We start from the raw sequence: 23280 nt of genomic DNA on the forward strand, positions 1-23280 counted from the left end.
TCCTGGTCCTATTTGTTATGGCCTTATGATCTGTAATCGTTGGGATTATCTTTGTATCTTTTTTAGAACAAGTGTGTCACATTTGCAAAATTTGCTCTCTGACTTACTTGCTACTTCTTCAGATGTTTCAGTCCAATAATATTGCAATGAGAAGCTCAATACTAAAACACATCGGACAATATGAAGTTGTTGTCCTTATCTGATGTTTACCCACTAAATGCAACAGAACAATTTAGGGACTAAACAAAAATAAACAAAGAACTATAGACACTGGAAATCAGAAACAAACTCCAGTTCTGAAGAAGGGTCACGGGAACTGAAACATTAACTCTGCTTTCTCTCCAAAGATGCTGCTAGACCTGGTGAGCTTTTCTCGCAATTTCTGCTTTTGTTTGAGGACAATTTCTTGTCTATTCTGCTGTAAGTTCATAATGGCACAATTGCTCAAATTACTTCCAAACATTCTCTCTGGCATAGAAAATTAACCTTAAGTGTGGAAATATATTTGTTTGGATTCTAAGAATGTTGGAGGTTTCCAAAAGTAAAAATATTTAAGGACGCATTAAGTTTTTCTTTCTCTTTAAATTTTACTTTCTGTGCTAGAGTTGGCATTGAATAAATAATTTTAACTGACACTTCCTGGTTCAGGCCCTGCAAGACTCAAAAGAATTCTTCACTAAAGATGCACATAGTTGTTTGCCCTGTTTCTGAAATCCTGCATAGAGAGAATTGTGCCAAAATAGTTTCCTGATCACAGCAATTTCGAGAACAAAACCCCATTCAAAAGTCACTGGGCAACTTTAGGATATTCAAAAGTGCATTATATCCAATGAAGCATTTATAAAGTGCTATCGTAATGTAGGAAATACAGGAGTAAATTTAAATACAGCAAGGTCACAAAAAAGAGTAATGCAATAACGGCGTGATAATCACATTGCTCAATGAAGGAGAAATATTGGTTTTAACTCTAACATGCAGCTTTGTAAAATAGTGTTATAAGATTTGCTGCATACAACATGAAGCAGCAGACAGGACTTTGTTTTAGCATCTCATCTGGAAGGCAAATCAAATACATATTATTATAAACTTGTTATATTTCAAAGATGGCATACATCTCCAGAGGAGGAATAGTGAAGGTTAGGAGCAGCTGAGTGAAGTGAGAGGTGGAAAGCTGTGAGGGCTGGGGAACAGCAAGCACCAGAAAACAAACTGGGCCAGGGGCCAGGGTGTGCGGGAGCTGGGGCAGGGATTCAGAAACCCAGAGCCTGGGAGAGTAAAGTACTTGGCTCAGAGTGACACCTCTTGTTACTCTGTCTCCACACTGGGTAATGGAAATCTGAAGAACTATGCGAAATGATTTCAACTGAAAAGCACGATTGCTGACAGGAACTTGCAGCAGTAATGCCTGCATCAGCAAACAATGATGTATGATACCACAAAAACAACTGCAATCATTGTTCCAATTGGACTGTAGTCTTACCTAAAGACTCAACAGATGATCTGCAGTAAATGTGGGTTATTAACAATGCTGCAAATCCAAACAGAAAATTATGTTTCCCAAATGTATTCATAAAATGAGGGTGAGTTACAGAGGAACCTCGATTATCCGAATAACAATTATCCGAAAATCGGATTATCCGAAGGAGATCTCTAGGACCGGATGGAAATCTCTAGGTCCAGATGACATCAAAGACATGTTTCCAACAGTGATCGCATCTTTTGTTTACAGTGATTAAAACAGGCACCATCTCCAAATGACTGATCGCCCACCCTCTCTCTCTCTCCCCGCACATTCTCTGGAGTTCTACACAGGGGTGTTCTCTCCAACATTGTCCTGCACAGGGCAAAGGTGGAACCTGTCAAAATGTTGCTGTAAAAAGGTGTGTGTGTGTGTGTGTGTGTGTGTGTGTGTGTGTGTGTGTGTGTCTGTGCGCAGCAGTCTTGCTGTTGGTGTCCAGTCCAGCTGCCCCGCAGAGGGAGTGGGTCTATATGGGGTTGGGGGGGGCAGGCGTGGGGAGGTGTCAGATGGGGTCAGGGATCAGGCGTGGGGTGGTGTGGGACGGGGTCGGGGGTGGATGTGGGACAGGGTCAGGGGGATGGGTGTGGGCGGTGTCGGACGGGGTGGGGGGGTGTGTGGGGCGGTATCGTATGGGGTTGGGGGGGTGGGTATGGGGCGGTGTCGAACGTGGTCGGGGGGGCAGGTGTGTACAGGGTTGGGGGTGGGCGTGGGGTGCTGTCAGATGGGATTGGGGAGTTGGGTTTGGGATGGTGTCGGACGGGGTCGGGGGGTGGGCGTGGGGTGGTGTCAGACGGGATCGGGGGGTGGGTGTGGGGTGGTGTCGGTCGTGGTCGGGGGATGGGTGTGGGGCGGTGTTGGACAGGGTCGGGGGTGGGTGTGGGGCGGTGTCGGACAGGGGTCGGGGGGTGGGTGTGGGGCGGTGTCGGACAGGGGTCGGGGGGTGGGTGTGGGGCGGTGTCAGACAGGGGTCGGGGGGTGGGTGTGGGGCGGTGTCGGACGGGGGTCGGGGGATGGGTGTAGGGTGGTGTCGTACGGGGTTGGGTGTGGTGTGGTGTTGGACAAGGTCGGGGGGTGGGCGTGGGACGGGGTCGGGGGGTGGGCGTGGGACGGTGTTGAATGGGGTCGGGGGGTGGGTGTGGGCTGGTGCCGGACTCGGTTGGGGTGTGGGTGTGGGATGGGGTCGGGGGTGTGAGTGAGGGATGGTGTCGGATGGGGTCGGGGGGTGGGTGTGGGATGGTGTCGGACTGGGTTGGGGGCGGTAAACCGTGTTGGAGGCGGGGGGAGGGCATGGCCTTGCGCGCTGTGTGCTGCTGTAGTCACCTGAATGAGGAGCAGACTTTAAAAACTCCGAGCCCCAGAGGAAAGGCATTTGATCAATTCACCGAATAATTGATTATCTGAACGAAATAGTGCCCGGCCATCACGTTCGGATAATCGAGGTTCCCCTTTAGTTGGTTTCCAGTGTAGAGAGTTGCTGTCAATGGGGGGGGGGTCAATTCCTGCACCAGCTGAGGTTAACATGAAGACCTCGCCTTCTCAACCTCCCCCCTCGCCTGAAGATTGCTGACCCTCAGATCAAACCACCACCAGCCATCTCTTTTATGCCCTCTAATGAGAGAGCAGCCCTATGGTCTGCTTATATTATTGGCAGCTTTTACTTACACATATGAGGTTTTTAAAATAGTAGTACATGCCTCTTTCTATTGCACTAACATTTCATCTCAAAATTCAGAAAAGGAAACGTTTTGTGGGGTTTAAAAATAAATTAAAATGTTATAGTTAACATTAATATGCAGTAACAGTTTTAGCCAAGTTTTAAATTCTCATTAAGCTTCTCTTAATAAGGAGTGTCAGTTTAGATCATGACACCAAGTGTTTGGAGTGGAATGCAAACCCTTCTGACTGCAATTGGTTGATGAGAGATTTCCTGAACTTCTTAAAATAGATTCAGACAAGTCAACCAACAAGTATAGCTGCATCTAATTAAGTTAAAGATCACACAACACCAGGTTATAGTCGAACAAGTTTAATTGGAAGCACTCTAGCTTTTGGAGCGATGCTCCTCCATCAGGTGGCAGTGGAGGGCTCCAAAATCACCTGATGAAGGAGCGGCGCTCCGAAAGCTAGAGTGCTTCCAAATAAACCTATTGGACTATAACCTGGTGTTGTGTGATTTTTAACTTTGTACACCCCATTCCAACACCAGTATCTCCAAATCATGCATCTAACTAGTCACTCAACTGAGCAAAGACAGTGAAAGAGAAGAGGGGAGATGTGATCATTAGTGAAATTGATAATGGTTAGCATTCGTTTCCCATTTTTGGGCCACTTTTAGTGTATTATGCCCATAGGTCTCAGCGATTTTTGAGAAGATTTGTAGCTCAGGTTGAAGTTTTGGATGTAGGTTTGGTCACTGGGTTGAAAGGTTCATTTCCAGACATTTCATTACTTTGCTAGGTAACATATTCAGTGGACTTTATGCAAAGCAATGTTGAAAATTCCTGCTTTCTATTTATATGTTTGGGTTGGTGATGTCATTTCCTTTGGTGAAGTCACTTCCTGTTCCTTTTCTCAGGGGGTGGTAGATGGAGTCTAACTCGATGTGTTTGTTGATAGAGTTCCGGTTGGAATGTCATGCTTCTAGGAATTCTCGTGCGTGTCTTTGGCTTGTCTTAGGATGGATGTGTTGTCCCAGTCAAAGTGATGTCCTTCCTCATCCGTATGTGAGGATACTAGTGAGAGAGGGTCATGTCTTTTTGTGGCTAATTGGTGTTCATGTATCCTGGTGGTTAGTTTTCTGCATGTTGGTCTAATGTAGTGTTTGTTACAGTCCTTGCCCAATATTTTGTAAATGATGTTAGTTTTGTTTGTTGTCTGTATAGGGGCTTGCAAGTTCGTTAGCTGCTGTTTTCGTGTGTTGGTGGGCTACCATGATGGTAAGGGGTCTGAGTAGTCTGGCAGTCATTTCTGAGATGTATTTGATGTCGGGGAGAGTGGCTAGGGTTCCTGGGTGTGTTTTATCTGCTTGTTTGTCCAGATAACGGTTAGGCCAAAATTTGCATAGTTAAATACAAAGAAGACAAATAGTATTTGCCTGAAATTTTTCTCTTTGCTATTCTGGCAGAAGCAAAGACCTGAACAAGGAATGGATTTAGATTAATGTATTAAATGTTCAGCCACTAGTATCCCACAATGATGTTAAGCGTTTAATATTTCTACATTGCGTATTTTGCACTGCATGCATTTAGTAAGTTGGTAAAAATCTGAGTACAGATCTAAAAGTTAAACAAAATAACAGACCTTCTATGGAAACAAATTAATTATGTGTTTTTAATGTGTCCCAAATATTAATATAGTCTATAAATTAAAGAGGTAAACACAACTCATTACCTGTTACATTATTGATATTGAAGGCAAACTACAAGATGTCATAGTTAGATTGTGTTTTTTATTATTTTTTCAAGTATGTCCAAATAACATTTTTATTCTGTAAATGATATGAATCTTAATGAGAGTGAAAACTAATGTTCAGGCATTAGTTCCCCGGGTAATTAATGTTCCCCGGGTACAACAGAGTGTTACAAGGGGACATAAATTTAAGGTGAAGGGTGGAAGGTATAGGGGAGATATCAGGGGTGGGTTCTTTACCCAGAGAGTGGTGGGGGCATGGAATGCGCTGCCCGTGGGAGTGGTAGAGTCAGAATCATTGGCGACCTTTAAGCGGCAATTGGATAGGTACATGGATGGGTGCTTAATCTAGGATAGATGTTCGGCACAACATCGTGGGCCGAAGGGCCTGTTCTGTGCTGTATTGTTCTATGTTCTATGATTCATGTATTGAGAACTAAAGAATTATTTCTACAAATGGGCACAAGGTGGCAACAGTGGTCACTGGTAAAACTTGGGAGAGACCTATTGAGATAAGACGGTGGTGAGGGAACACGCTTTCTTGGACATTATTCTCCTTCACTGCCTGACATCACTGAACTTGTGCAGATTCCCCATCCTTCTCCTGATCAGGAATCAGACACTTTAAATGCTTCATTATGAAGCATCACAATAACATAAGAAATAGGTTTATAGGACAAATATAATGACATATGGAATCATAGAATAGAGCACTACAAAAGGAAGTTATTCGGCACACTGAATCAATGACGATTCGTTTGAATGTGATGAGTTAAGTCTCAAAGGCATCTGTGTTGGGGCCTCAGCTTTGGATGAAGTACATCAACGATTTAGATGAGAGCAGTGCAGGTATTGTAGCTAAATTTGCAGATGACACAAAGGTAGGGAAGAAAGCATGTGGTGCGTACAATTAAACATTTAAAAGACATTTGGCTGGGAAAATGGAAAAGAAAGGTTTACGCACACAAATGGGACCAATTCAGTTTAGGAAACCTGGTCAGCATCGATAAGTTGGGCTGAAGGGTCTGTTTCTGTGCTGTTTGACTCCATGAAGAGGAAATAAAGAGGATATAGATGGATATAAACGGGGTGAATGAGTGAGCAAAATCTGGCAGATGGAATACAGTGTGGGGAAAAATGAAAACTTATTCCTTTCTATCCTTCACAAAATGAGTATCTTGTCAAATGGAGATGATTATGAACGGGAACCTCAATTATCTGAACGAGGTGGGCGGGCACTTTCATTTGAATAATTGATTGTTCAGTTAATTGATTCAATGCCTCTCCTCTGGGGCTCTGAGTTTTCTAATTAACTTTTTCCTCACTCTGCCTGCCTTGCTCCCACTCTCTGTCTCAGGGTTTGTTTCTGAGCAGACACACACACACTTGTAAGGGACCTGCAGCATTGCTGAAGCCTCCTGCATCCCTGTCACCACCCCCACCCCCAACAGTTCTTTGGGATTGACACAGCAAGCACTTGCTAAGTCCACTCCCCGTTTAGGAGACTAGGCAGCAGCACACCATGAGTGAGCTCGCGTTCCCCCGCTGCCCATCAGACCCACCAACCCCATCCCTGCCCACCACTACCCACAATCCACACCCCCCCCATCCTCCCCCAACAGGGCAGCCAGACTGGATGCTATCAGTGAGACTGCTGCTGCCTTTTGGAGGGGGTTGAGTCTCCAAATTGCATGCGCGCACACATTGTTACTGCAACCTTTTGTGAAGCTCCACTTTTGTCCTGTACAGGAAAATGTTGGAGAGATTACCTGGGGTTTAGGGTACACGGCTGTGTAGAACTCCAAGGAAAGTGTGGGGGATAGAGAGAGCAGGCGGTTAGTCATTAGAAGACAGGGCCAGGAATCCCATCAATGTCCAGGACTGTTCTCAGCAGCATTTCAGTAAGCAGAATTCAATTTTTAAGCATTGTAAACAAAAGACATGATTGGTGTTGGAAACATGTCTTTGATGTAATTTTTCTATCAGGACTTTGAGATCTCCTTCAGATAATTCGAAGTTCAGATAATTGAGGTTCCTCTGTGCAAGGGAAATTGAACATCAAACTAAGAATGTTATGCTTCCAGGATATTGGTGAGATAACATTGCAAATACCATGTGGTGTCCTTATTTAAGGAAGGATGTAGATGGAGACAGTTTAGGGGAGATACAAGAAATGAATCTTGAAATGAGGAGCTTGTCTTCTGAGGAAAGGTTAGACAAATTGGGCTTGTTTACATTTGGATTTGGAAGAGTGAAGGGTGACTTGATTGAAGTCTGTCGGGTCCCGAATGGCCTTGACATAGGAAACGGACAAGCTGTTTCCACGTGGCCAAATGCAGAAGTAGGGTCCATGGCTCAATAAGAGGGGTGGCCTAGACATGACGAGAATGAAACTCTCTGCGACAGAAGGCTGTGGATGTGCAATCATCGAATATTTCTAAAGCAACAGTAGGTAGATATTAGGCATTAGGGAATCAAAGCTTGCAGCTTCTCTCTTGACATGGGAAATAACATAATGCATCTCAGCAAATGCCAGCAGAGGGGGCTCTGGGAATCAGCAGAGTTTGATATGTTTGGATCGTGATTCAGAGAGAAGGACCTTCAAGCTGCATTAAGAATTAGAAGGACGCCTGGCTTATAATACTTCCTCATTTGAGTTGATGTTAGCAGTAACTGGGAAAAAAAAATGACCATGAGCATAATGGTCACTTACATTCTCACATTTCCTTTTTACCACATATTTTCTTATGTGGTAAAGGAAGCAGTATTGAACACTCAAGAGGCATATTCCACTGAATAGCTTACTGTGATTGCACTTTGCTTTCACTGGGGAGCTCCAGGATGTAGAGGAAACCCATGAAGCTAAAAAGAGCAATATCATGTTGCTATCTCTCCAATTAACGCATTTAGTAACTATCTGTCTCTCCAGGCTTGATTGCACACAGCAGTTTGTACTGCAGTAAAATGTAAATGTTAACAACTTCTGGATGTAATGTTAATTTCATCAGTTTTTAACTCTCACCCATTCCTAAAGCCCCATCGATGGCTCCTGCAGATCAAAATTCAGGCCAATGGCATTAAACTTAGATAATGTCTGATAATATTTCTCATGCAATTAACAACTGAGGGGCGGTAATGGCCTAGTGGTATTATCACGTGACTGCTACTCTGGAGATCTTGGTAATGTTCTGGGTTCTAGGATCAAATCCCACCATAGCAGATGATAGAATTTGAATTCAATAAATGTCTGGGATTAAGAGTCTAATGATGATCATTGTCAATTGTTAGGAAAAACCCATCTGGTTCACTAATGTCCATTTGCGAAGGAAACTGCCATCTTTACTTGCTCTGGCCTCCATGTGACTCCACACCACAGCAATGTGGTTGACACTTAACTGCCCTCTGGGCCATTAGGGATGGGCGATCAATGTCCAGTGACACCCACATCCCACGAATGAATTAAAAAGAAAATTTTTGCTGTTAACACAGACATTGGGATGTGGGATGGATGCATTATTGTCAATATCAAGCCAGAATTACATGCTACAGGTGTTGCTGAAAACACTCTCAATGCTACTGCAGACAAATCTGAATGAGCCTTTTAGCCAATGAGGAATTGCTCAGTCCTCCCCCTCTAATTCTGTCGAATGAACAGCACAAAACTCCAGGCCATTGAAACAGATTCTAATAGGAATTATAAAATGGCATTAATAAACAAAGCAAACAAGAGAATTAGCATCATGTCGCTTTTATTCTGAAAATATGGCAAGGATCTAAGGCACTTCAAACTTTTAAATACACACGTGACAAATTTAAAGGTGACAAGATTGCAGTCTTTATAAATATGCACAGAAAACCATGTACAGGCTTTAATTGAAAGACAGATTGATATACAAATAATACCTCAAATGTCACTAAAACCAAATTAGATACAATGATGTAAACAATTTCTAAAAAGAATTAAAAAGCTATGTTCAATAGTAACTTATGCTATTCTTCATGTAAATTCATCTTTATTTGGGTATGTATAAAATCGTTTGAAAATACTGTACGACTCAATTTTGAACAGGTACAAATGATTTTGTTTGATATATAAAAAAAATCCATATCTTTCTGCAATTAAGGGAGAGCTGAACAAGGGCCATCCCTCACAACACTTAAGTTTTCACGTTACCAACTCAATTGTATAATTTCAAATATTATAAATACAATGTAGAGATTTAAAATAATGCCATTAATATCATGACAATTGTTTTAATTAACGCTTTTACAGACAAAATATAGGATGCATGAAAAGGAGAAAGCTAAATAATTCCTTGCAGTGTTCACTGTAGTCTAACGCAGGGGGATAAGACAATATTTAAAACAGAGACAAAAAAAGGCTTGTAACAGCAGCATAGGATGAGGCGATAGTCAAGCTGAGTGTATAATGAAGACTTTATAATGCCAGCCTCCACAACACTTTCCAGTTTAGTTGCTGGTCAGTAGATTGGCAGAGCTACCTCTTTTGTACTATTGCTAAAAAAATGTTATGCTGGTGAGCTCAGGCACACATTTACATTCAGTGTCTGTCAATATTAACAAGGTTACATAGCAGCTTAATAGAAAGGACTGAGTCAATGGCAGGTAGGATCAATCAAATTTGCTTCGTCTTGTTGGACTTGGAGAGGTTTTCCTTCCGAGCCTGGGTGTACCCTAAAAAAAAATACACAGATTTACAAATTTAGACTTTATTGTGTTTTCAATGAAAAATATGTCCTGAACAATTATGCAGAGACAGGAGGAAAAAGCATGGGACTGGCATGAGGGAATGATACTGGCTTGAACAGCCAGTACTAACACAGTGGGCTGAATGGCCTCCTTCTGTATCATGACAATTCTGTGATTAGTTAAACTAACTGTAGCTTTGCAGTAATATCTAATATAGCCATTCTTGTGCTCAGTGCTTGAATCAATTTTGGAAATATTTGAATACACATACAAATTCCATTCAGCCCTGTGCTAATAGAGTACTTGGATATTTTACTCCCATTTTGTTAATTACGTTATTTAGCTATTACAGTTATCTAGCTTTTAGTCATTTACTATTAAGTACAGCATTCGATGAAGAACTTACTCTGTAAAATGCATTGGTTTGCCTAGAATTATCTGTAATAAACTTATTGATGAAGTTGCCCACTGTAACAAGGTGAAACTCCAACTGACGGTGACAGGGTCATACACAGAATTTTCCACATTGAAGCTCTAGCCTTACTGTCCTGTTACAGAAAGCATCAACCTCAGGCACTCCCATCACTGGGCAAATGGAATAAATAGCATTGGTTAGGCTAAGCTGTTCATACACCAAGTAACATTGTCCTTCAGTATGGCTGGCGTTCAAAAAAGGGAAGAAAAAGTTTAACTAAATTAGGCTGCTGTAAAACCAAGGCAACGTAACTAACCAAGTGTTTTACTGTGACATTATATGAAGTGCAGCATCTTTTTTTTACATTGAAGTGTATGTGTCATTTAAGCCTAGATGTAATCATATTATTAATTTAAAAGAAAAAATATGTACTTACCGGTGACTGAGCTTTAGAAAAGTTGACGTGAGCATACAGCAAGACTCCAATATCTTTATGACCAGCTTCTAGAGCAATAGACAAAGCTGTACTCCCATCCTGAATGAGAGGAGGAATTGTGTTCAATTACATAATGAATCCAAAATGGACATACCCTTGTGTACATTAAAAAATCAACTTTACTTTTATTTTGAAAGCAATCCTTGACAAATACCAGTAATTCTATTGTATTAATAAAATGCATTTTATTTGCATCACAATAATGTTTTGACTAGTAAAACCAAACTACATGGAAATATGGGTAGTAAGGAACAAATCAGAAATAACCTTTTTTGGTGGGGGTGAAAGACGCTGATTAACATCTTAGATGCTAGTTCTTTAATTTGTTTCACAAATATAGACAACAGCTTTCCATCAATGTAAGTATTTGTTACCCGTATCTGAGCAGTTGACAGCTGCATATTTAATAGCTGGGCTGTTGGTTGAAGAGTGAAAATGGCCCAAATGTCTAACAAACCACAGTGACTTTAATATTTCCAAAAACCCTCACTGCAAACAGCTATTTACACTACTGAAATCTCATGTATGCATATTTTGAAAGACAGCTCTCCTAAAACTGATGGTAAGTTACCAGACAACATCAGAATGGTCTTCTTTGGAATCAACCCATGGAGAGCGACTGGCCATGCACTCAGACCCAGCCTGGACCAGCTGGCGGAGGTATTCACAGACATCTTCAACCTCTCCCTCCTTCAAGCCAAAGTCTCCACCTGCTTCAAGAAGGCCACCATCATCCCCGTACCTAAGAAACGAGCCTTAATGACTACTGCCCAGTGACTCTGACGTCAATCATCATGAAATGCTTCGAGAGGCTGGTCATGGCCCACATCAACTCCAGTTTCCCAGCCTGCCTCAATCCCCCACAATTTGCTGACCAATGTAAAACAGCAGATGCCATGTCCCTTACCCTGCATTCACCCCTGGAACATCTGGACAACAGTGAGATCAATGTCACACACCTGCTCATTGACTTTCAACACCATTATCGCTTGCAGATTGATCTCAAAATTCCCAGACCTAGGTCTTGGATACGCCCTCTGTACCTGGATCCTCAGTTTCCTGATCCACAGACAACAATCAGTGAAAATAGACACTCAACATTGGAGCCCTCCAATGATGTGTCTTCAACCGCCCTCCCCCCTCCCCGTACACCCATGACTGTGTTGCTAAATTCCAAACAAACAGCATCTGCAAGTTCACTGATGACACCACCATAGTAGGAGGGATATCTAACAACAAGTCAGAATACAGAATGGAGATAGAGGGCTTGGTGACATAGTACAATGAGAACAAACTCGCTCTAAACATCTGCAAAACTGAAGAACTTTACCATTGACTTCAGAAAGGAAGATGGAGAACACGCTCCCATCTACTTCAATGGAATTGAAGTTGAGCAAGTGGACAGCATCAAGTTTCTTGGAGTGACAATAACCGAGAACCTGTCCTGGACTTCCCACATAGGTACGAAGGTCAAGGCGGCACAACAATGCCTCTTCTTCCTCAGGCAGCTTAGGAAATTTGTCATGCCCATACGGACCCTCACCAACATTTACAGATACACCACAAAAAGCATAATGTCCGGGTGCAGCAACTGTTCTATCTAGGACTGTAAGAAACTACAGAAGCTTGTGCGCACAGCCCAGACCATCACGGAAGCCAACCTTCCATCTACATGGCTCACTGCTGCAGAAAGGCTGCCAGCATCAAAGACCCTTCCCACCCCGGTAATGATCTCCTACAACCTCTGCCATCAGGCAGAAGATACAGAAGCCTGAACACGAGCACCAGCAGATTCAGCAACAGCTTCTTCCCTCCCCTGCTGTTATTAGATTGCTGAATGGGCTCTCTAGCTTAAAATAATGTTTATCTTGCTAACGTTAATCTTGCTTAGCACGCACCCTGTGCAATGTAACCTGTATGCCTCTGTCTAAGTCTATTTACAGCCTCTGATCTGTACATCTCTTGCTTACTATGATCTGCCTGTACTGCTCGTAAACAAAACTTTTCATTGTATTTTGATACGTGACAATAAAACAATTAATCCCGAGTTTCATATGACAGAAATGACATTTATGTATTGACTTTGTCAAGAATTGCAATAGTAGTAGACTCGAAAACTTTAAGGGCATTTAAATGGTTATTGGATAAACATATGGATGAAAATGGAATAGTGTAGGTGAGATCGGCTTCAGATTGGTTCCACAGGTTGGCACAACATTGAGGGCCGAAGGGTCTGTACTGCATTGTAATGTTCTATGTTCTATAGTTGTGCCCTCTCTGTAAGTGAACATTAAACTGAACCAGTGCTGTGCACTTGATATAATCTCTGATTATACTAACTATATTCTTAAGACAGAGCGGTGCAAAGTAGCTGTCCCAGAACAGTGCAAAAATCACAAATCAAAGTGATGAAAAAATTGTAAGCCATTCTTTTTCCGGTGAATTCCACCCATCTGTTATTAAGTATTTGATGGGACCTGATCTTAGCAAAGAAAAGGGGTAATGCTATCCCTTGACAGGAAATAAGTTTTAAGTTTAGGCTGGCTGTGAAACATTGAATTAGATACAAAAAATACTTTCCTAATAGCTGATTGATGTTAGTTATTTGAGTTTTCAAAGTGATTATGTTTAGAATACAAATCCTTTATAAAGTATAGAATATAGGAACATTTAGTACAATTTGATTTTGAAACATAATTTAGTGCAATACCTTTGATCTATCAGCCAGGAATGGAAGCATCTGAGAGGCAAGACACAAAGTCATAAATGCTATAGAAATGAAGATAACCCAAAATACTACCGTAATTAACAGAAATAGGGCAAATAGATAAATAATAAAAACTAATCAGCAGCTTTTGGAATAGTCTCGAGGAAAAAGCAAAGATTTTGCAACAGATGTAACAAATTTAAGATTGCTCTTGATAGATCAATTTAAATAAAATGAATAGTCTACTTTATGAGCATGTTCCTCATTCATGCATATTTTATGAAGTGTAAAAATTGTTGCTAATCTTAGTAAATATGGATTTAATTGATATTCTGAAGCTCCATTTAACCAGTCCTTTTCATGACAAGCTGAAGAACATGCAATACAGGAATTCTGGGGAAGCATTGTCTAGAGGGGATTTACCAGGATGTTGCCTGGTATGGAGGGAAGGTCTTATGAGGAAAGGCTGAGGTACTAGAGACTGTTTTCGTTAGAGAGAAGCTTGAGAGGCGACTTAATAGAAACATATAAGATGATTAGAGGATTAGATAGGGTGGACAGTGAGCCTTTTTCCTTAGATGGTGATGGTTAGCATGAGGAGACATAGCTTTAAATTGAGGAGTGATAGATATAGGACAGATGTCAGAGGTAGTTTATTTACTCAGAATAGTAAGGGTGTGGAAGGTACTACCTGTAATAGTAGTGGACTCTCTAATATTAAAGGGCATTTAAATAGTCATTGGATAAACATATGGATGATTGGTTTCACAGGTCGGTAGTGCCTGTACAGCGCTGTAATGTTCTATGTTCTATAACCTATACATATGCTCAAAGTAGTTAGGGGACAGTCCAACACAATTTTTAAATCAATAGATTTCAAAGCATTTTCCTTCAAGATTGTAAACTTGCTAGTAACCAATATCTGTTGCCCTTTTTCAATTCTGTTAAGATATTTTTGTAGATTTTACATTAAAAAAAACTGTCGATTTTCAGAATGTATCCAAGTAACTTTGCTGTAATTTACAATTTGCCTCAAATTTCTCCCTCAAACCAAAAACAGCAATACCTTGTACAATTTTCATTGGTAAGGAAAGCTTTCCAGTATCTCACTCCTGATTGTTCTTTGTGAGAGTTTAGCCAGTGACAGTCAACCTAGCGCCTCATCACAACCTAGCCTAACCATCATCTTACCTGAAGTCCAAAAGGACACTTTCCACTCATAGGATAGTAGTCCAATGTGAGAATCTCAGTACCTTTCCCTGACCTCTTCAGATGGTTCAAAGGTCAGCTGTATCACCTGAACTATATCTCAGCAATGTTTTGCTAATCAACACAAATTTCTGGTGAAAGATCATTGGCTTGAATCATTAATTCGGTTCCACTCTCCACAGTTACCATCAGACCAGCTGCATATGCCAGCTATTTTTATGTTAGACTTCCAATGTCCACAGTACTTTGATTCTGGATAAATGCAACTGTTGATTTGCTAATTCAAGGTTAGGCCTCAAACCTTCTAATTCAGCACAAATATATCATGAATGCCTCATATAAAATACTGAAATATTGTTCTTCACAACTCTGATTTGGTTCACAGAAAGACTGATTCACAAAGTAAATAAACCCCGCAGATACTACTGTTGTGAATGCACTTGATAATGTTGAGAGGATGTAGGTGTGGGAGTGTGGGAAATTTATGTGGTTTCCATGCGGGGTGTGGGATTAAAAATGAATTGAAAGTGCTGATCTTTATTAATTGCTTTTCCTCTCTCATTGATGACAAAAAGAGTGATCTGATGTCCCACAAGTCCACCTGTTACCAATATTAATCAGTGACTGGTTGTGAAGTAGCTGATCAATCTGATGTACTAATATCACCAAGTCAATTTATGCTGTGCAATCACACTTAGCAATCAGATAAACTGTGTCTTGATCCAGAGAGGAAAGATGGTCCATACATGTATAGACAGGAAACAATTTAAACAAGACAAACACAGACATCCTGCAGTAAAATAATCAAATAGCAACTTACACTGTCAGCTAAAGTAGAATCACATCCAGGTTGGGCCAGCAGCAGTTTAACTATCTCCACGTGGCCGTGCTCACTCGCACACATCAGTGCTGTGGAGCCCTCATCATCCTGAATATTGACATCAGCTCCACAGAGGAGAAGGGCTTTCACCATGTCCATCCGCCCGTGACTCACTGCAAGCATCAGCGCTGTCTGACCAGCCTAAACCACAAAACCAGGAAAACTCACAGCTGATACAACAGGCCGAGTTATGCACTGCAAGAAAGCAGCTCTACACCAGAAAATGCAAAACAATACAGAAATTTAACAGAGGACTCGGGATTCAACACACTTCAACATGGCATGGTCAATCAATGTGATTTTCATCTTTAATTAGAACACTGCTGGGGAATTATGTGGAGCCAAATGTTTCACAGTCTGGAGGAGACTGAGAAAGGTAAACAGTCAGTCAGTGTGATGCATTTCAATAAAGGAAAATAAATATATTTCAAGAGAAAGCTAAATAAAAAAAAACACTATAAAACCAAGTCTTCTTTCCAATGGACCATGTATAAAATAGATAGAATACAAGTCACTCACTCATTGAAGCCTGGTCAGCCAGTCAATTGGACCAGGGCTTATCTGTATCTCGAATCTAACTTACCAACCTTTGATGCATAACTCTTAACATTTATAAGTAATAAATATTTGTTGATCTCAATGTGGAAATTTCAATGAACTCATGTTAATGCATGGTGGATGGAAGGGAGCGCGAAATGTAAATTTTCACTAGCCTTGTTAAGGAGAAGTGCTTCCTGATTTCATTCCTGAATGTGGAAACCTCTAATTTTAATATCTCCTTGCTTTAGATTCTTCAAAGAGAGGAAATAGCTGCCTTACAACTGCTCTGACAGATCATTTGTTGTCCCACAAATCAATTAAAGCAACTCAGAATAAGCAAGAAAAAGATGAGTGAGATTAGTTATTTTACCCTAAGTTAACCTAAACCCTAATGGACCCTACAAGCTCCAGGTTAGTGCTTGAAAAGAGGTGGTTGCAGAGAGAGTGGATGTGCTGGTTGTGATCGTCAAACATTTGCTACATTCTTAAATGGTCTCAGTGGATTGGAAAGTAGCCAATGTAAAATGACAACAAGAAAAAACAGGGGCAGGAAACAGTGAACCACGGCCAGTCAGCTCGACACCAGTCATCGGGATAATTATAGAAATGATAATTATAGAATGATTAGATAAGGCAGCATGGGTTTACAACAAATTGACTAGATTCTTTCAGAGTGTAACCTGCAGGATAGACATAAGGAAAATCATTGGATACAATGTATTTGAATTTTTAAAAAAACATTCATTAAGATGCCATGTGAACAGTTGATGCGTGAGATAAGATTTCTTGGGGATCGTGATAAAGTGTTAGCATGGATATAGGATTGTACCTAGAAAAAAAAAGAGTCAGAATAGTTTTGTTAATCTTTAGCAGACAATTATGAATAGAGCATCACAAGGACCAGTACGGCATTAGCTATTTATAGTCTATGTTAAATGACTTAGATAAAAGGACTACTGGTAATGCATCCAAATTTGATGATAACAGAAGCTTGTGAGAAAGGGAGCTGTGAGGGAGGAATAAGGGTGGAAGTAGGGAAAGAGCAAATTTGGAAAGATGTCGTCAAGTCAGCTTCCCATTGCATTCCCACCCGGGTCCACTTTTTATAGTTGAGGGACAATTAGGGCAACTCAACGTCAATTCGAAGGCTTCAGCAAGTGCCATAAGTCACTCATGGCCCTGACAAGTGCGAGAAGGTGCCTTCACTGCAGGAGTTCAGAGTCTTAACCCAATAACAATATGAAGGAGCTCAATGGTAGCAAAAAACTAAGAATCCTTCCTGTCTATAACAGAGCCTTGCCACTGAGCTTTGAAACTATGGAGGTGGATGTCTTTCATGGTCAGATGCATTAAACTTTTCAGGCACACCACAAACAGTAAATTATTGCAGAGCTTCCCTGTTGCTCCAATTGTATGATGACCAACAGCCTTCCAAATGGTCTGGGGGAGGCTGTTGGCCTCCAATGGAGTAGAGTGGGAAAGCCAACATTGCTGCACATCACCATCTACAACTATAATGTAAACATAGCAAACAAGAGGCAGGCTATTAAGTAGGGTTTTAAGTTGAATAGAAAAGTTAAAATTAAAAGTTAGAGTGATTTCTTAAAACAATTGTCACAATATAGAAGAGATGTTACAAACCTGACTGGCTTTGGCATTTACATCTCCCTGACTAAACAATTCATCCACAATTTTCATGTCTTTTTCATTTTCCACTGCAGCGAGAGCAGCGAGCATAATGGGAGTATAGCCAGCTTTGTTCTGCTGATTAACATTGCAGATGTCTGTAATAAAAAGAACACCTTAATTCCTGAAACACCATCAAACCAATACAGAAAGCTTTGCTAAACCACATCACTCTTTCCAAAGCCAGCTATTCAACAAAGTGAAAGGCACATTTTTGATTAACTTTCAATGAGGTTAAATAAAAGAGAAGCTAATAATATTTATTTATTCAATCAAAGAGTAACTTCAAGCAAAGGGGAAAAGTGTAATTAAACATGAAAACCGGGACCTTTCTGTTGGAGATGCGCTGTTTTATTTGCAGTTCATGAAAATGACATCTCACCATCTTGCTGCTCAAATAAGTACACTGAATTAGCATTAGAAGGTCTGTATTTGTAGAGTAAATATGAACTAGACTCACCATAGAAAGCTTTCTTAGGACTTTGTATTTTTCAATCTAAGTACCTTTGGAACAACATTATGCATCTTAATTATTTCCAAACCCCTCTGGCAGTGAAAACTAACTCCGGTGTGAAGTATCATTTCAACAGCTTTCTAGAAATTACCAATTAGCTCCTTTTCCTGTACTGTTTCTTTCTCTCTCTTAATCCAACCTCTCTTTCTAGCTCTATTTTGCTTTTGACGCCCGGTCTGATAATGAATTTATCATTCTAACTTCGTGTTTGCTTCAATCTGCGCTACTCATGAAAGAAAAATAGGAAACTGCTGGAGAAACTCAGCAGGTCTGGCAGTCTCTGTGGACAGAAAGCAGAGTTAATGTTTCGAGTCCAGTGACACTTCTTTAGGGCACTGAAGATGTTAACTCTGTTTTCTCTCCACAGATGCTGCTGAACCTGCTGAGTTTCTCCACCAATTTCTGTTTTTGTTTCAGATCTTCAGCACCTGCAGTTGTTTGTTTTATATTACTGCACTACATTGAACACTTTTCAATTTAATTGATTAAGGAGCTGCACAATTGTAACTCCTAAGGGCACCGTGCTACAATTAACCTGTAACTTACAGTGCAAAAGCTCATGGAAAACAAAGGCTAATTTGTCACAGAGTGAATTCTGGCCCAATACTCTTGCACTTAGAAAACAAGCCATTTCACCAGATACATTTCCAATGTGAAGCATAAACAGTAAATGATAAACCAGCATGTGTACAGTAAGACACATTTCTCACTAATCCAATAATTTGAACCAAAAATGTTTTACAATCCAAAAGGTGCATACTGTATCTTTAGCTTCTTAGAACAATAGTCAAGTCTCTGTTCCATCAGTATGGATTTCCCTTTCCCTTTCGCCTGTCCTGCCATGTCAGATACAAGAATGGAATAGATAGTTGGGTTTAGAAAGGACAGCATATGCCTATCCATCAATCTGTTTAATAAATTTCCATAATACAGGTACTTGTCACTCAAAAATGAAGACTGACTTCTTGACATTTAATTTATTTATTTCCTTAACACTGAAATGTCAGCCATGACATATCATGCTGTAAAACCCGGTGGGGCAAGCATTAGAAAATGTTCAATCGCTGAAGCCACATCTGGTGCGAGATACCACAATGAATCAAGCAAGAACACCAAATACTGATAACCTGTCCTGCCTTCTTTAAAAAAAAGATTTTAAATCATCTAAAATATTTTAAAATATTCAAATCAGTAGAACAGCATGTCTTTAAAACAGTATCATTCATATTTGCTGCTGGATATTTTTTCAAAACAGTGTAGACGTTTGAAAGAGATTTTTAGCATTCATGACAAATTGTGTTAACATCTCTCACCATCAGCGGCCTTTCCTCTGCCTAAGGTATCCAGCACATCCAGTGTGGATGGGCTAGTTTCATGTGATGCACTTTTGCAAATGACTGAAGAGACCAATCTTCATGAGAGGCAGGTTTTAGATAGGAGCTAGTTATCATAGAATCTCCACAGTGTGGAAACAGGCCCTTCGGCCCAACAAGTCCACACCAATCCTCCAACAAGTAAGCCACCCAGACCCATTCCTCAAACCTATTACTCTACATTTTACCTCTAACTAATGCAGCTAACCTTGTTGTGGATTGTGGTTTTTGGGGTTGACGCCTTTACCACAGGGTAGTGCATTCTAGCTCATGATTAAATGTCATAATTTTCCTCCTTTATTGACTATTGTTTCCCAGATACAAAGTTTAACATTTAGGATCTTCATGTTAGCCTTGCAAGCATCCAATGTGTTTTTGACTGGATTTCTGGATATCTCAGCACACAAGCTATCCCTGGGATGTGTCTGTCTTCCATTCGGTTAGTCTGCCCAAACCCGGAAAGTGATTTTTTTTTACCCCAGTGAGTGCTACCTGCCTTGGACAATTTGCCTTTCAGAGAACTGTCACACACGTGATTGTTGACTCTCAAAGAGATGCCACAAATAGCAAAGATGGAATTATTCCTTTCTTGGTAGTTGTATGTTATTCATACTTCAGAGCAGGGGTTTTACTTAGCATGCTCAAGGGCAGAGATGTGCCCTATCCCACAACCTTGATATTCTTGATGCTTAGTAATGGAGATTATATTACAAACACAGTGTACATCATCAACCTTCTGAAAATAATGTCAGCAGCATTAATACAAACATGCAAAGAATTAAGATATTCAACATACTTGCATCCAGAAGCAACTTGACAATTTCAAAATTTGAGTGAGACACACTGTAGTGAAGGGCTGTGTTTCCATTTCCATCTGCCATGTTGACCACATATTTCAGGACTTCTGCTGAAATCTCCCTGAATCCAGCCAAGTAATCTTCAACCATGGTGGGAACTGCCAACTTCTGACTAGATACACGGAACCATTCATGCTGAATATTGTTCAGGCAAAGTCTCTGTGAAATTCACATCAAGTTCTATATTAAGAAACATAGCACTCCACTTGGTGATAAGTAGCTTCAGGATTAAATAACATGAAACTTTATGAAGAACCTTCCCTGACAGCACCACAAAGGCTGCAGCAGTTCAAGAAGGCCACTCACTGGGCAATTAGGATAGCAATAAATATCGGCTTAGTCAATGTTGTCCACATCCCATGAAAGAGTTCAAAAGATTACATGAAGACAATGAGTGAATGGATCATTTTGATAACCTTTATGATTGAAATAGAGCACAGTACACTATATTACTGTTAAGCAAGGTCTTACCTACCCAATTAAAATCTAAGTATCAATAACTAAATTGTTAAACACATAATGAATTGCAATTGACAAATGAAAGAAAAGAAGGGTCTCCAACATTTAAATTAGGTTTCATATGGATGAATTATCTTAAAATGTCATTAGAAAAATCAAATTAATGTAAGAAAATCTGTTCCATAAATGCAAATGTTTTACATATTCTCTGAATCTTCCCACAACCTAATGCAATAGATAAGCCACTATTTTTGAAATAGACTACATTTTGCTCCACCATCTATATATAATCCACCTTAACAGCTTAAGTTCTTAAATTTAAGTACAATATATATCGTCTCTGATGTCCAAATATGATGGGGTGGTACAGTGGCTCAGTGGTTAGCACTGCTGCCTCTCAGCGTCATGGACCCAGGTTCAATTCCCAGCTTGGGCCACTGTCTGTGTGGAGTTTGCACATTCTCCCAGTGTCTGTGTGGGTTTCCTCCCCCATTCCAAATAATGACAAGCTAAATTGCCCACAGTGTTAGGTGCATTAGTCAGGGGTAAAAGAAGGGAAATGAGTCTGGGTGCATTAATCTTTGGAGGGTAGGTGTGGACATGTTGGGCCGAAGGGCCTGTTTCCACACTGTAGGGAATTGAATGTAATCTAATCAGAATCCAGTAAAATTCTCGACAATATAATGAATATTGCTATTCATCCTTGGTTGCTGGATTCTATAGGAAGACCATTGCAAAAGGGCTATAAAGTGTATTCAAATCTAATTTGTTTTAAAAGCACCTTATACTATTTTATCCACATATTCTAAATATTTCCAGGAACCATGCTCCACATTTTTTACATTACATTACTGTGGAAACAGCATCAATTGAAGATGCACAGGCATATTGCTCTTGAAATGCATTTAAACTTGCACATTTGTAAATGTCCTGTATCATCTTGGAAGAACACTGAAACTTAACTTAAGCTTACCACTTCTTTGCTTGCCATTGCTTTTGGATCATTGAGCTGCTTTTTCAGGATATTGCAAGCCGACAACACCTTCTCACTTAACTCATACCTATTGTTTAAAAAGCATAAACAAAATATATTTATTGAGAGCAAAAAAATGCATTACCCTTTCTTTTATTAGCAAATCTGCCTCATTCACTACTCCCCAAGTTAATCAGAAGGCAGGTAATTTGGTCCCAGGTTTCTGACAATAACAATTCACTGAAGCAGGAATGACCCTGGGCAGTTTGTATTTTGCCTTCTCCTAAGGATAAAACCACCCAATTCTCCTTTATATCTTGCAATTAAAGTAACAGCTCAGATTAATATATTCAAGGAAATGTGATAAATATTAATAATACAAAGGAGGTTGAGAGATGACCTTATAAAAGGTTTTATATAATGAGGGGTATAGACAGAGTGAATGATCGGTGTCTGTTCACTAGGATGGAAGATTTCAAGCCTAGGGGTCATATTTTTAAGTTGAGAGGAGAGAGAGATTTTAAAAAGTCATGAGGGCCAACTTTATTTATACAGAGGGTGGTTCGCGTGTGGAGTGAACTTCCTGAAGAAGTGGTGGATGTGGCTATGGTTGCAACATTTAAAAGACATTTGGATAAGTACGCAAATAGGAAAGGGTTTGGAGGGATATAGACCAGGAGAAGGCAGGTGGGACTAGTTTAATTTGGGATTATGTTCAGCATGGACTGGTTGGACCGAAGGGTCTGTTTCTGTGCTGTATGATCCTATGACAAATGTGTTAGCAGTGGATGGGAAAGAACTTTTGAGTTTTCGTCTGCAATTAAAAGTTACTGGAAAATGAACCATCGGATGCACATCAGAAACAGTAGTACTTTGGGATTTGTATTATCTTTCTAAATGACTATCTGGTCTCCATGCACATGAAATTTCGTTTCATACAAATTGGATATTTCTCATGAAACTGGTTATACTTGTCCCTTATTTCCACTTTGTCAGCTTCTTTTTCACTTCCTCCCGACACTGCAATCTCTTTCTCATTCGATATGTTTGCGGTTTCAGTCTGACACAGATCAGGGCCCTCTGGCAGCTTTTCATGATTAATCTCAACTTCGTCCTTAGAATACACTTGATCCTCAAATTCATCATCTGATTCAGAAGTTGAGCTTTCATCCGAACTAGAATCGTCACTGGACGTGGTCTCATACCTAAGAAAATAAAATTATTTGATTAATTTTGGGTAAACACATTAAACGTTAGCCAAAACACTACATTTGACAAGCAGCCAAAAAACATGCTGTAATTAAGTTCCCGGTAAAAGGAAGTACAAATTATTTTCAAACATTGTGCCAACATACACAAACAGCCCACTGTTTTGAAATGAAACTTCTATTAGATGGAGCATAACTTTTCAGAACTAAAAGGGACACGTACAACATTTTCATGTATCTGTGGCACTGTAACACTGGAAAATTCTCAGCAATTACGCGTAAGAAAAATTAATTGCTTAACCTACTTTACACAGAAAGGAAAATTA

General features: G+C 40.3%; 1 protein-coding gene across 5 annotated transcripts in view; it reads right to left on the reverse strand.

Moving 5' to 3' along the window:
* Positions 1-8696: 8696 nt before the first annotated feature.
* Positions 8697-23280, reverse strand: part of kank1a (KN motif and ankyrin repeat domains 1a) — a 247208-nt gene continuing 232624 nt past the window's right edge. For 4 of the 5 annotated variants that reach the window (XM_060841121.1, XM_060841130.1, XM_060841147.1 and 1 more), the window contains 7 exons: positions 22718-22951; positions 21747-21834; positions 20254-20473; positions 17526-17668; positions 15285-15485; positions 10489-10587; positions 8697-9622 (listed from right to left, as the gene is read on the reverse strand). In XM_060841121.1, coding sequence (XP_060697104.1) covers positions 9560-9622; positions 10489-10587; positions 15285-15485; positions 17526-17668; positions 20254-20473; positions 21747-21834; positions 22718-22951 — 1048 coding nt within the window. In that variant the 3' untranslated portion in view covers positions 8697-9559. The remainder of the gene's footprint in view (positions 9623-10488; positions 10588-15284; positions 15486-17525; positions 17669-20253; positions 20474-21746; positions 21835-22717; positions 22952-23280) is intronic. The other variant, XM_060841139.1, reaches the window with a different exon arrangement.

The sequence above is a fragment of the Hemiscyllium ocellatum genome, chromosome 2 (assembly GCF_020745735.1).
Source record: "Hemiscyllium ocellatum isolate sHemOce1 chromosome 2, sHemOce1.pat.X.cur, whole genome shotgun sequence".
NCBI lineage: Eukaryota > Metazoa > Chordata > Chondrichthyes > Orectolobiformes > Hemiscylliidae > Hemiscyllium > Hemiscyllium ocellatum.